Here is a 14,451-nt window from a genome sequence, read left to right as displayed (position 1 = left end):
TCTTCCAAAGTTATCACAGACTCTGTCATTCCAAATTTGGCCTCTCATTCCACAATTCAGAAATGAAGTAACCATTTATCAAACACAATCATCTAAGCGGTCTCCAAATGTTTGCCTCTTAAACATGGCAGTTCAAATATAAAAAAGGATACTGAAGATTTTACCCAAGACTGTTATCAACTAGCTACACAAACCTATCTACAACCTTATCTAACTGGGTTTCAGACTCATCATCCATAGCATGAGACTTCACTTAAATGGCACCTATAGTAGCTACTCTAAAACACTGTAGTTCAATAATAAGCTTCCTAAACAAACAAACAAAAAAAGCAGGCTATCACTATTTGGGAATTCACTTCACTACTCAGAAAAATTTTATTTCCTCGATTGGAAAAAGCAAACAAAAAATTACAGACTCTCATCACAACATATTTTCCTTTCCCATAAAAGACTTAAAGTCATTTCACTATTACTAGATGACTGAAGTCTGTATCCTCAGCCCTTAAGGTGGTTCTTCAGATCTCTGGGCCATCTATGTAGCTTATCACTTCTCCAGGTACTAAAACGGTAGAATACTTACCTTCAACAAGTGACAAACGAATGTGTTAAAACACTATGTGGTTATGATCCCACTGAATTACTTCCAAGAGAGTGGGCATAAGAATTAACCCTAAAACATTCCAGGTCAACATGGGGTAACGATAATCTCTTCATGAACTCAACCATAAACACATGTGTTCTGTGATTTGCACACATTCTGGGGAAAGGCTATTTAAATTTTGAGTTTAAACAAGTTGCCATTTCCTGCTTAGCATATAAAATCTATATGGGATGTAGGTACGAATTTCCCAAGAAGATAAAGCCAACTGTTTGCTGAAAAGAGAAACTAATAACTTCTTCTCATAAGTTGTCATTTAAAGGTCTTCATTCCTTTTTTTTTCTTATTAGGGAAAAAACAGACTTATTATAACCCAACTGTTTTGGCTGGTGTCACTAAAGAGAAACAGTTGATTCTAGAATAGTCCAACTCAGGCGATCCAAAGAAGAGTAGTCGTTAGATTTCTATCACACCCTTGAATGAAACAACTCAATGTATGGACTTCAAAAACTAAAACTTGCATTTGATCAAATATATTTTGATCCAACAAATGAAGATCATATTCTTCTGGATTAGCAACAAATATTTCACTGATCTCAGTTCTTCAATACAGAGCTCCAGACTCATCCAGTGATACATCCCCAAAAGTAAAAAAGCAGAGTTTTCTGGGAAAAAGATTTTCGTATTATCAAGGAGTGTGTTAGCAGTGACCTCAGTGGCACCTAAAAGATACTTACGAATTTGTATGCAGATATTCAAAGGTTAGCTGAGCTCGATTCAGACTGCTGTAATTTGTGAAAGCCATGAGTGCAGTGAGATCTCCAGTCCTTCACCCACTAACTGGGAAATATAAACTTAACAATGGAATAGATTTCCCAGGATTCCTTCCAGGAAAGGTTTGGTAAGTCTGTGCTCCTTACTGTTAAACAAGGTTACCTAGTATCTATCCAAAATATATTCAAAGAGGTGTCTAAAACTACAACTGATTTCTCCTTTAAGTTTTTATCTTCTCAATTGTGATGCAATATTCTGGAAAAAAAAAAACTTATAAATCTGTAGTTTTAAAGAGCTTTAGCATTAAGTTGCGATAGTTCAAGGAGTTGAATGTGGTCTTGGAGTAGATGGTACTGGAGTTGGGAGGTTTTATTACTGCTCCATCTTCACGTTCTTCAAGCTTTTTTTTCTTGTTGTTCCTCTAAATTTCCGATCAGAAAATTTACCAATCCGGAAATTCACCAGCTTCTGTCATAAAACTGAGCAGTCACCCATTTCTTCACCACCAATGATTCCAGGATTCTTAAATAGGCCCCAGGCTGGCTGCCATGAAGTCGATGGAGTGCATATGGCGTTAATTCCGGCTTCACCACCTCCCAACTGAAAGGTCTCCTAAGCGCTGATGACGATTCCTTTTTCCAAAGCCCAGACCCAACCTAGCTTCTGCTTCAGTCCCAATCTCTTCAGTGTAATGGGTCAAATTACCTCACACTGACCCACAAAAATGCCTCAGAATTGACCCGCCCAAATCACCTGAAGAGGGCAACGCCCCTCCCCCCACTTCCCTCAGACAGAGGCCTCCGTCTCTCGGCCCACCAGGGCCTCGCTTCCGAGGCCGCCTCCTCCTCACGGAGAGGAGTTAGTCCCAGCTTTCAAGGCTCGGGTCGAGGGCTGTGTGGAGAGCGCACAACCCGACAGGGCGTTGCCCGGTGCTCAAAGCTGCCTTTGTCCCTCCCCACGGAATTGGAACCCAACAACCGCAGCGCGCTCTTGGAACCATGTGCTGCCTCCGCCTCCGCCGCTGCCGCCGCCGCCGCGAGACCAGCCGCCCACGCGCCGCGCTGGATAAAAGGATGACAGGACTCAGCACCACGGAATTCGGCGTTTAGGGCTGCTCTGCCGCCGCTGCCGCAGCCGCTACAGCCACCTCAGCCACCGCTTTGTCTCCGCTAGTGCACACCACCCGGGCCGCCTCGCGCACTCCCCGACGCCCCAAGCCCCCGAGGCCTCCGCGGCGCATTCGGCCAATCACGGAGCCGCAGCTCCTCCCGCCCCCGCCCTGATGCGACGCCTCCTGATTGGCGGGCAGCGGGCCTCCACGTGACCGGATCTTGCTAGCCGGGCCCGCCCCTGTCACGTGAGGGCGCGCGCCTCTCTTCCTGCTTTCATGACCCTCTCCGCCATTTAAAGAAACAGTACCGGGGGCGGGCCGAGCGACGCAGCCGGGACGGTAGCTGCGGCGCGGACCGGAGGAGCCATCTTGTCTCGTCGCCGGGGAGTCAGGCCCCTAACTCGAAGAAGCCCTGGCGCGCCCTCCCCCCCTCCCCGGTCTGGTAGGGCGAAGGAGCGGGCGCGCGGTCGATCGAGCGATCGGTTGGCGGCTCTTTCTCCTGCTCTGGCATCCAGCTCTTGGGGCGCAGGCCCGGCCGCCGCGGCGCGCGCCCGGTGGCCGTTGGCGCTCGCGCCGCGTCTTTCTTCTCGTACGCAGAACTCGGGCGGCGGCCTATGCGTTTGCGATTCGTCGAGGAGTCGTCCGGGTGGTCGGCGGCGGCGGGCAGCTGCTCCGCCCCGCTCCCGGGGAGGCGGCGGCTGCGGCGGGATTTGGCGCGGCCGGGGAGGCGGGGGTGGCCGGGGCTGGCCTGGAGGCCTGGCGCCACCCTTCGGGGCCTGCAAGGACCCAGTTGGGGGGGCAAGAGGGCGCCGGGGGATGGTTGGTGGTGGGCTTTCTACTTTGCCTTTTCCTCCTTATGCCCCCTTAGTGAGGGGCGGGAGCTCTGGCGGCAGCTCCGGGGTGGGGAGACAAGCCCCGGAGTCGGAAGAGCTGGGTTTGCTTCCGGGCCTAGCCACCAGCTGGCCGAGTGACCTTAGGCAAATCACTCTGTAATTTGTCGGCGCCTCAGTTTCCTCCTCTGCCTATCAATGTTTGTGGGGTTGAAAGCGCTTTGTAAAGTATAAAGCGTCGGTGTACGTAAGGGATGATTATTGTTTGTAATGGGGTTTTTTTGAGTTGTAAGAAAAGTTAGCAATTGCCCAGTTCTTGGATTTTGAACCTGGGAACCTTGGATTGAAGTTGGAGATACCCCAAACTCCCCGAAATTGTATGCAGAAATAATGGGAGTGTGCATTTTGCGGGGAATGAGGATCCATCGCCAGCAAGTTATCAAAGGGGGCTGTGACCCAGAAGAGTTAAGAACTCCAATTGTTTTATGCCACAGGGAGGAAACTGAGGCCTAGATGTCATTTGGGACCCTTCACAACCGATTTGAAGCCCGTTTGAATCCCTGGGATATGTGAGCTGTTTCTATGCATAATGGATATTTGGGGTAACAACACTCCACTGCTTGGCTTCTATTCTAAGTCCTTTCTTTTTACCATAGGGTGCTTGAAGGGTGGCTGACAAGTTGGTATGGTTCCATGGCCCCCCACATAAAGCAGCTAAAACCAGAAATGGGTGTGTTCTCTAGTATCAAGAAGCCTGTTGAACCTTTTGCCCAGCAATTCTTAGTGTTCTGCTGCTTATACTAGTACCTGACTACCTTTCTCTTTCATTGACCATTTTCCACAACCATGGTTGCCATCCATTACTTGCTTCTATTTTATATCTTTTGTGCGGTTGGTAGTGAGCAGGCTTATGTTTAAATGGTGCTGCCAAGGCCAGCTAACTAATGGTGCAGGTGGATTTTTAGCAAGCTGGCTCACTGGAAGAGACTAAACCAGGCATGGAATTCCCGAAGATGTTTGGGGGTTTATCTTTATTAATTGAAGGTTAACATTCTCTGAAGAGTTTTATGATGACTTCTGCTGAACTTCAAAATCAGTAGATTTGGAAGTGTTTCAATGCTTAGCTTTTTCCTGGCTGGCTTTGTATTCTATTTGCTTGCAAGTGTGTTACTAAGATGGCCAAAATGCCAGTGATTGCTCCTTTGTTAATTGTCAGCTGCTTTTATCAAATTCCTGGCCATTGTCCAGCAAACACTATAGAAATGTTTGAACAGTTGGATTTCAAACATTTTCATTTTGTGGAGTGGTGCTTACCAGTGGTACAGCTCTAAGCAAGTGAACATAAACACATTTATGTGTATTTTGTCTGGTTAGGTGTTTACCTGTTTTGCTATTTCATACAAATGTCTGAGAAAATCAGTTGACTATTCCTTTTACATAAAGGGCAGAGACAAATGATCTCACTTCCAGAAAAATGACTGTTTTGGAGAAAAATGTGTTGGTCTTTTAGCTCTTTTGTTATTATCTGGATGTACCTCAAAAGAATCTTAAGACTGTGGCGATCTTATAAGATGCTTTTTTCAGAAGGGAGGAAAAAAAAACTGGAACTCAAAGCTTGAAATTCTATGACAAAACATGAGATATCCAGGATAGGAGGCCAAAAAGGTTTCGCTACCGTGTTCTGCACTAGCTGGAGCAGATGCTTTTCTGTGTAGCCACAGCGTGGGCTCCAGATTGCCAGATTTTCAACATCTGGGACCTGAAGAGTGTGTCAGGATATGACAAGAACTCTGGAGCTCAGTATTTTTGTTTTTGAACGTGGGGGCTGTTGACCTTGCTTTGAGAAGAGACAGCAACTGAGCAGGCACTGCCACCAACACCATTACTGGGATTTGAAGACCTGAGTGTCTGCCAGACCTTCAGTGCAAACTCTAGCAACACTTCATCAAACGTGAACTACGGTACTTGCCATTTTCCAAAATGCCTCATTCTTTACTTACCATCTCTGCCCTTTTTCATGCTGTGCTTTGGAATGTATCCTCTGGTTCTTCACCTGTCAGAACACTGCCATTTCCTCAGTCAGATGTTCTCTACTCCCTGAGTCTCCGTAACTTAAGTTGTATATCATGTTGTTTACCTTTTAGCTATCTTTGCGTAGTATACCTTGTAAAGTAGTCATTTGCAAGTATTTGCTCTTTTTCCAGATAGCAAGCCCCTTGAAATCCAGGGCTTTGTTTTAAGGATTTTTGCTCACATGTACTACGTGCATATGATGAAGCCTTTCATAGAAAGGAGTCATTTAGAGAGTGGGCTATCGAAAGAGACTCTGTAAGCATTTGCTTAATTGCTTCGTGGTAACCTAATTACTCGTGATTAGGAAAAAGATCACTGGTTATGAGTCATGTTTCTTTCTGTGTTTCCTGGTGGTTTTTTTGGGTTGTTTTTTTTTTTTTTTTTTTTTCATTTTGTTTGGGGTTTTTTTTTTTTTTCTTCTAAATTTTAAAAGATGTAGGGAACCCGCAGACATGAAGAGAAACTGATACATTGCATAGGGCATTAACAGAAAGGTGCAAATACCAGGGTCTTACTCTCTAGGTACCTTGTTCTTTCCCACACAAGATTGAGTCTTGTTAAAATGAAAGTTAAAAACAGCTTTTAAAAGTACAAGATCGTAAGATAATTCGAGGAAAGCATTGGAAAAGGAAGGAGGACAAGATCTCCTCTGGTGTTGGTGTATAAACCTAAATTCAGTTCTTCTTGTGCTACCAATGGGACTACTTTCTCCCCAGTCAGGCACTGCTCAGCAGCCTGAATACAGATTACTCCCCCAGATTATGAGATCTAGGGCAATTCTTTTTTGCTGCTTCCCTAAGACAGTTTGTTCTCAAGAGTCAGGAAGCAGTCCCTGCCAGAGAACTCTTTCTGTTCTTATCATTACTAATTGTTAATTAGAAAGCTTTTTTACTCCCAGTAAAATTTGTCTGCTTCTTAGCTAGGCTTATCGAGAATTAGTACCCATCAGGCAGCTGATATGCTGACAACAAACCCTGGTGTTAGAGTCCCTGTGTTTCTAATTCCATGCATTTGTTATCTTACCTGTTTTGTTCCTGTCCCTTCCAGTCCTGTGCCTCCTGCTGAGTGTGTTCAACTGGACCTTCTGACCACCTTCCTTGTACTGTTCCATCAGCCTATAGATCTGGTACCTGGATTTTTGCCATCAGTGATTCCTTCACCTTACTGCTGAAGAAGACATCATTCCTGTGGACCAGTGTGATCCAAGAGGCATTCAGCCATCATGATGTGGCCTTCACCTCCACTCCTGTCCTGTTCCACCCAGATTCAGCACAGCCCTTTATAGTGAAGTCAGACTGTTTAAGCCAAGTAGCTGAAGCTATTTTATCACAACGAAGACCCAGTTTGTTCCTTGAGTGTGCATTTCATTTCTTCAGTTAAAGCCTTCAGAGACACAAAATAAATTTGGACCAGAGGATTTTTTAGTTACCAACACTGAAGAATGACAACATCTTTTTCAAGAACAGCATTGGACCATACCCCACAATCTCAAATGATTGAAATTCATGAAGTGTCTAGGATCCTATCCAGGTCACTGGATCTTATTCTTTTCACTTCAAGTCTATAGTAGCCTACTGAATAGAAAGCAGATATTCTGACCAGCAGATATTGGGATTAAAACAAAGGCACAGTGAACTCACAGCATCTTTGGGATTACTCAGGAACCAGAACTTTTCACTCAAATTTAAGAAATTCTACTAAGGAAACCCTTTACCTAACAGCATCTCAAAAAGCTCCAGTCAGATTCCAGAAAAGGCCTCTTGATACTTCCAGGTAGAACCTATAATGGTAATCCCTTATGTTTATATAGCACTTTATAGTTTCAAAGCACTTTTACATGCATTAATCTCAATTATCAAAATAATCTCAATTATCAAAATAACACAGTAAATTGCAAACAAGGAAATGAAAATTTAAAAGGTTATCCAAGGTGATACAGCTACAAAGTGGTAGAGGTCAGGCCTTCTGACTCCCAGTCCAGTTCTCTCCATGGAATTAACTTAGCCTCTACTTCACCTGCAGCGTTAAGATGACTGGAGATTGGTAACCCCAGAATATTTTTCACCTTCCTGATGTGGTTCCCTTAGTCAGTCGGTATTTTGTAAGTATAATCTTGTGATGGCTGCATCTAGACCAGAATTCCATGGCAATACCCCTAAGGTTTAAGAGCGGACTGTTCTTCATAGTGGTAGATTATTCTTGTCAACAAGGCATACGTTCATCTGATGATAAGACTATAATATGAAACATGAAGCTACTTTTAAATCTGTTTTGAACATGGTTTTCCTAAATTCCCAAATGGCTTAATTGGAGATTCCTGTTCGTGTTTTGTCCTTTTTTTTTTTCCCCTAAGTCTTATTAACTACTAGACATCAATGTCTTATCTATAGTCCTCTACCCGCAAACATGTACTTAACATGAGTCCTACATTTTTTTTTAGAGCAGTGCTGTTCATATATGTGTGTGTATGTATATTTGATGCATACTCATAACATATATACGTAGATTTCCCATAATCCTTTATTGTGAAAAAATATATGTTCCCTCCCCTGATTCAGTGTCATGTATTAAAGGATCTCAGAAGGCTTGCAACAAAGAGCCTCATTGAGCTGTTTAGCCCAGTGTGTCCTAAGTTTAATCAAACACAGAATGTTATTGTCACAGCATTCCTTTAAATGGAATGGGGAAACTGCTTTAAAGCAGTATAGCCAATGCTTCCTGATTGCCCTGGGGACCCAGGAGTAAAGAGCATCTTTGAAGGCGCCCCCCCCCATTTCTTACTTTGTCAGTAACTGAATTGGTATGTCTTTAATCATCTGAGAGTCCTACATCTTGACCGTTAACTCTCTTTTTGTTAAAGGAACTGCTAGAGGATTTGTAGGAACATATGGGAAGGGAATGGGGAAAAGTTAATGTTGCACCCCAAATTGGATGGGTTCCATGACATTTAGCAATATACTTCTCTGTTAGAATTGTGCTGTAAATCTAGCTCAAAGGCATTGAAATCTCTGGTGAGGAGTTTGGGAAGGGAAGGGAAGAGGAAAAGGATGGAGAAAAGGGGGAGGAGGGATGATAGGAAATATTTTCTTAGAATTTGAGTTGTGGCCCATTGAGATCATACCAGTGCTGGAAGAGAAGTCATCTAGCCATGGACTTGGGATAATATTTGCAAAGAAATGGAATGCATTTTGCAGATGTATGTTGACTGCAGAAATCCAGTGCTATTGTCACTTAAAGCCAATAGCCTGTTCTCTGTTAGTCACAAACCCAATTTGAGCCATCAGAATTTATAGCAAACTTGAATGTTAACTTCATCATTCTGTAATGTGGTCCATATTAGGGAAAGAATGACTAGGAAGACACCTTCTTGGCTTACCACAGGCTTTGCTCACAGTTTCTGGTTTCTGTGACCTATTTTTTGTATTTCAGCATTTTGTGAACAACTTATTCTTAGATCATTGGTTTTCCAAAGGCTTTGTGACCATGAAGCCCTTTGGATGAAAACTATGTGGAAGCCCAGAGTAAAAGAGAAGCTGCTGTAGATGAAGCAGGAGTGGGGGGCCTGAAACCTGCCACAAGCATCTTCCTTTACCACCATGGTGACCCCTAAGGAGACTTTTACAACACCTAGAATTCTTCAGAACACAGTTTGAAAACCACTGCCCTAGACAACATGTGCAACCTGAATGGCATTCTGATCTGTATCTCTACCCAACCCAGTCCATGTTCAGTTGATGCTGCATATTCTTAGGAATATTTACTGTGGGCAAAATCAGAAAAGTGCAAGAAGATGGGCTTAACTTTGCCCCACCCCCCCAGAGTAGTCATATGGGCTGAAAGTGGTATCAAATGGACCTAGATTAGCAGCCCTGTAACCCCAGATGGATTTCAAGTCAGTGATTCCTGGGATTCAATATAGTCAGCAATTCATGTGTACTCTACACTGACACACCCCCTTACCCAGCTGCTTTAACAAACACCAGACGCTCTAGTGGTACTTGAAACACGTAACTTTGAAGTCTTGATCCTCCTTGGATACCTGAATCGCCAGGTAATGAAGCTGGTACTAAAGTTGATAATGCCTCATTGAGGCCATATTAGACCAACTTGTACATTGGACCTCCCATCATCAGCCATGGTACTCTACTTCGTGTGCAAGGGATAACCATTAACTATGAAAGTAGAACTGAAATTCTGGCAACATTACCTAAAAGGGTACCTAGTTATTCATCTTATTCTCAAAACTAAAGTCACTGTGACTCAGCCTGTGACAGTTACACTGCTCCTTGGTTATTATTCAGTTTAACTGCTGTTTCCAGGATAAATGAGCTAATAACCTTAAAAAATTTCCTCCATTATTAGCATGTCTGCTCCAAAATTATGAATACTCTGCTCTAACTACACGTAACACCTGATCCACAAGAGACTTGTTTTTGAACATCCTCTCTCATGTATGTGATTTTAAATGTGATCCTTTGGAAAATTTTCTTCTAACCAGTGAGAGGTATTCTTTTGTGATGGATTTTGATATCTGGTACCATCCACTACAGGTGTTAGGGATATTTGGAGGTAGGCCTTTTGACCAGGCCATGGTAGCTTGCTTGCTGGGCATCTCAAGTTGCATATCATCAACCTTGTTGTTGGAAATGTAGAGGGACTTGAAAATCTACACAGCCTACAGCTAAGATTTAATCTGTACACTCAAGAGCTTCCTGCAGCTTCTTCCTAATGTTACAAGACCACAGTGTCTTGTCTCTTTGGATGTTTTCATGGAATTTCATCTGTCTCCATACTGTTGTTCTACACTGAGAGTGGCTGACATTCCTTGCTCTGAGATACACCCAGGCATTAAGACACTTAATCTGTTTCTGCAGGATGGATTCAATTCATGAAATCCCAGACCAGATCATGTTAAACAAGTAGACGTCAATTTGTGTCATGAGAAAAATCTCAGTCCCTTCCTTCACAGTCTACTTAAGGGTCAGCTGTCCTCAACTGTACTCTAATGAATGCACTGGTTAAATGCTGGGAATGGTTTCTTTGTATCTTTTTTTCTCTAGACTAACCCTGATTACATGATTCTGTCTACAAATCATCAAACAAGGCCTGTGCACCCTCAACTAATAAAAATCTAATGACTAGCTTGCTTGTACATATAACTATTGTTTGTTCATAAGTTATCTACAAACTCCATTTTTTTACTACCTTCAAAATGTCAGCTCGATTTTCTCTTCTGTACTTACAGAAAAAGACACTGATCTACACTGCCAGTCATTCCCTTTAATCCTGTCAAACGCAGTCAAAATGAGGGGCTTAAGGTGAGGATGATCATCTGTTCAAGAGTCTAATGTATGCTGTGTATCAGAATTGATGGTTGAAAATGAAGAAAGCCTAAAACTCAAACCTAGGATCTTAACTGCTCTCTCCCTGCCACAGATCTTAATCTAAGTCTTTTGGCAGCAACAGCCAACCAATCTAAGGCCTTGTTTATAAGCTGATTCTCAAGAGATGGGCAGAGTTTCAGAAGATGGAGACTTGATTACCAAAGAGAGTAGGGCCAACCTTCATGAACGTGGCCCTCCCAACCTTGTCATTCCCAGATGTAGCATAGACTCAACAGAACCTCAAGTCTGAATTGAGAATATAGCCTTCTATTGAGCTGAAAGTTCTTGGGCAGATAAACAGAAAAATGAAAGCTGCTATACCTGGCTGACCCTTTAAGGTCAGAAAATGGTATCCAGAGCAAATCCTAAGGAATGACCCTGGAGTGCTCAGGATAAAAACTAATTTACAGAGCTTCAACATCAGTCCACCCATTTTGACAGATCACATCCTGGCTGTTGGTGTGGCTAGCCCTGATGAAGGTACCTATTTGCATGTTTAGACTCAGCCCTTGTATGCCTTTTTTGACATGTTGCAATCAGACTGGCTGTGCCTGAGAAAACTACCAACTGGTACCAGTCTGTCTTATACTCAGTTCCACCCAAGGAGTTTTGAATAGAAGCAGCTTGCATCTTACCACCGCCCCCCAACCCCAGAACTTAATGTTCACAACTGGAAGGACCATGCTGTATACTACGTGACCAGCAGCCCTTTTTTTTTTTTTTTAAGTGCAGAGTAAACCTCTACACGTGTATATGTCACCATTTTCAGCACTTGAGACCCCTTCTACCAGATCTGAAAGACTACAGCAGATTGAAAGCACTGTCCATTTCTCTCTTCTGCAGTAATACAGAGGTGACAGAAATGTTACCAGTTCACCTTGGCAGAGGACTAAAGGAACACAAAAAGAGGTTTCCACTGAAGTTGAAACTTACCACTGACTTCAGTAGCCTCACAGAACTATTTGCCATTGGGAGGCTTGTCCAGCATCATGTCAGCAAGATGGTTGAGCTCTCAGATTCAAGACCACTGAGTTTACTTCTGTTGAAACACTATTGCATAATCCAAAGTATGCTATTGGACACAATTATTACATTCAAATGGATTACAAGCTTCCTGAGTACAGGACAAACTTAACTCCTCATGATGTTTTCAGAATACATTTATTATCAAGAAAGTAACAAATGCCAGCTGTTAGTGAACAGAGACTAAACTTTTTCAGTATCTGGTAGTATTGACATCAATTGTTTTTGATTGACCAGCATCCATTCCATCTCTTTGTAACAACTGTGATGTTCCTTGGAACCACTTTTCCGTATCTTCAGTCCACATGATTCAGACAGTCTGGCCTAACTTTAAGCTTCATGGGTGGACATGTAATTCAGACCTGATGAACCAGCATCGTCCATCTCTTTCACCATAAAGATTCATTCTGGAATGGTCATGTGATCCAAGTTGGTCCAGTGATGCTCAGCCCTAGGACTTTCACTGAACTGTGGAGAAGCTCAGAAGCTCTCTTTACTGAGGTTGCTTGGCTTTGTAGTATGAAAAGCTCAAACCAACAGAGCCCACCATATCAAATGAGCCAGAGAATGAAGCCAGTGCAGAGCCAAATGATGGAGAGACTTGAGTCCTGATGACAGTGTTTGTGCCCCTGGATCCAACCGTGCCTGAAGCTAGTATATCCCTATGGACTTTTCAGTTATGTGAGCCAATAAATACCCTTTTTTGCTTTAAGTTACTTTGAGTTGGGTTTCTATTGCTTAAAATTGAGTCAGTCCTGACTAGTATACTGTCTACCAACATTGACACTTGACAGATTCAAGTATTTATTAAACTGGAGGTCATGGCCACACTGAAGTCTTCCAGATGAGAAGACAAAATGAAACAAAGTGACAATGTTTAAGTTACTACAGAAGCATAAGAAGTACATGGTAGAAAAATATAGAAGAAAACCTAAATGTTTATTGGTAAAGGATTGGTTAAATAACACATGGTTCAGCCATATAAGAAAATCTACATGGCTTTTAAAATTGATAAAATACATTTATTGTGTATGAACATGGGAAAACGGCCATGATATATTAAGAGAAACGGTAGAAAAATATATAGTATGAACTCACTTAAAAATTTGTGTTTTATGATGTATAGAAGTCTACTAATGGCTTTCTTCAAATAGTGTAGATTCCATGAGACTCAACTTTATACATTTCTGTATTTGAATATTTTCCACTACTCATATTACTTTTAAACTTTATTTAAAAATAAAGAATTTTAAAAATTAAATTTAGTACTTATTGTTTGACTTTGGCAAGTTACCACTGTAAGTCAAATAATTTAAAATACCAATCTTCATGTTAGTGAACATTTAGATAAATATATTTGTCTTCCCATTAGTGAAGCTGACAAGGTTGCACCTTCTTTGAGGAATTCAGTAATTGATTCTTAATTTTTCAAGCATATCTCTTTAAATGTCTGAGTTTTTTATAATCAGTGTATCATAGTGTCAGTGTTCATCAAAGATTACTCCAGTTCTTAACTGATACTAATCTATTAAGACCTCTTGCACTGTTTACATTAGGTAGGAAGAAGGAAAAAAAATCATGTTTTCTTTGAAATCCTTCAGTATTTTGATAACACAATCAAGTTCAATAGTGACTGTTTTATTGCTAAGTCTAGTACATAATCTAAACTTACAGCAGCTCAGTCAGCTTCCATTATTTATCTTGGCACACTCTTTTTCCCTTAGGTGTTGTGACACTTCTCATTTTCTTCTGCCTTTCTGGCTATTGCTCCATTGTCAATATTTTCTTCTCCCCATCATTTAAATATTAGTGTAATGGCCATTCATTGATTTTTGCCTCCCATTTCCCCTTTTCTTCAATGAGAAATAGCCACTTTTTTTTTTTTTTAAGAATTTATTCATTCATTTGACAGAGATCACAAGTAGGCAGAGAGGCAGGCAGAGAGAGAGAGGAGGAAGCAGGCTCCCCACTGAGCAGAGAGCCGGATGCAGGACTTGATCCCAGGACCCTGGGACCATGACCTGAGCCGAAGGCAGTGGCTTAACCCACTGAGCCACCCAGGCGCCCCAGAAATATCCACTTTTTGTTTGAAATGATATTCCTTTCCATTCTGAGGTTTTAGTGGAACTGTAGATTATATATTAAAGCCTTGTAAACCTCCCCAGTTGATCATGTGATCCAAGCCTTGTCCAATCAAAATTCCCCTCTCACCAAAACTTAAGAGTCTTGAGAGAGGTGATGCAAACAAAATCAGAAGGTTAGTCATTTTGATGGTAGTGTCCCAAGGAACTATACCAGAGTTGGTGCAAGGACATCCCCCATGGTGCCCTGGTTCTGATTGTAAAGGCCTAGTTATCCAAATTTTCCTTTGATTCTGTAGACTACCATTTATCCTTAAAATACATTCCCTTTTCATTTGTTAGCCAAAGCAGATTTCTCTTGCTTACAGCCAAATGACTGATAACAGAAATTGATACCGGAGAGTTAAATGGGCTTCAGACCTTTAGAAACATGGGAGGTCTGGAATTGAGTCTAACTAGAGGCAGCAAAAACTTGCATTGTATCCCAGGGTAGTGGGAATAAGCAATTTATATTGGCAAAGGGGCCAGTAAAGATACTTCTCCCTTGTCATTCGGAAGCATGTGCCTCTTTAGGCAA

The 14,451-nt window shown here is 42.3% G+C and overlaps 1 protein-coding gene and 1 long non-coding RNA gene across 9 annotated transcripts in view; one reads left to right on the top strand and one right to left on the bottom strand.

Annotated features, from left to right (window-relative positions):
- The window catches only part of MORC2 (MORC family CW-type zinc finger 2), a 61,169-nt gene extending 58,571 nt beyond the window's left edge, over positions 1-2,598 (bottom strand). For 7 of the 8 annotated variants that reach the window (XR_004277869.1, XR_004277870.1, XM_032309282.1 and 4 more), the window contains exon 1: positions 1,336-2,598. Coding sequence is in view for 6 of the 8 variants with exons in the window: in XM_032309282.1 (XP_032165173.1) it covers positions 1,336-1,403 (68 nt within the window). In the remaining 2 variants the exon portion in view is untranslated. The remainder of the gene's footprint in view (positions 1-1,335) is intronic. The other variant, XM_032309280.1, reaches the window with a different exon arrangement.
- Positions 2,599-2,777: 179 nt separating this feature from the next.
- Positions 2,778-12,505, top strand: LOC116571417. Its single transcript, XR_004277872.1, has 2 exons — positions 2,778-5,274; positions 6,434-12,505. It is a non-coding gene; the product is annotated as an uncharacterized LOC116571417 (long non-coding RNA).
- The last annotated feature ends 1,946 nt before the right edge of the window (positions 12,506-14,451 follow it).

This window comes from Mustela erminea, chromosome 13, assembly GCF_009829155.1.
Source record: "Mustela erminea isolate mMusErm1 chromosome 13, mMusErm1.Pri, whole genome shotgun sequence".
NCBI classification, from domain to species: domain Eukaryota; kingdom Metazoa; phylum Chordata; class Mammalia; order Carnivora; family Mustelidae; genus Mustela; species Mustela erminea.
Note: the sequence above shows the minus strand (reverse complement) of the source record. Positions and strands in the feature narration are given on the sequence as shown.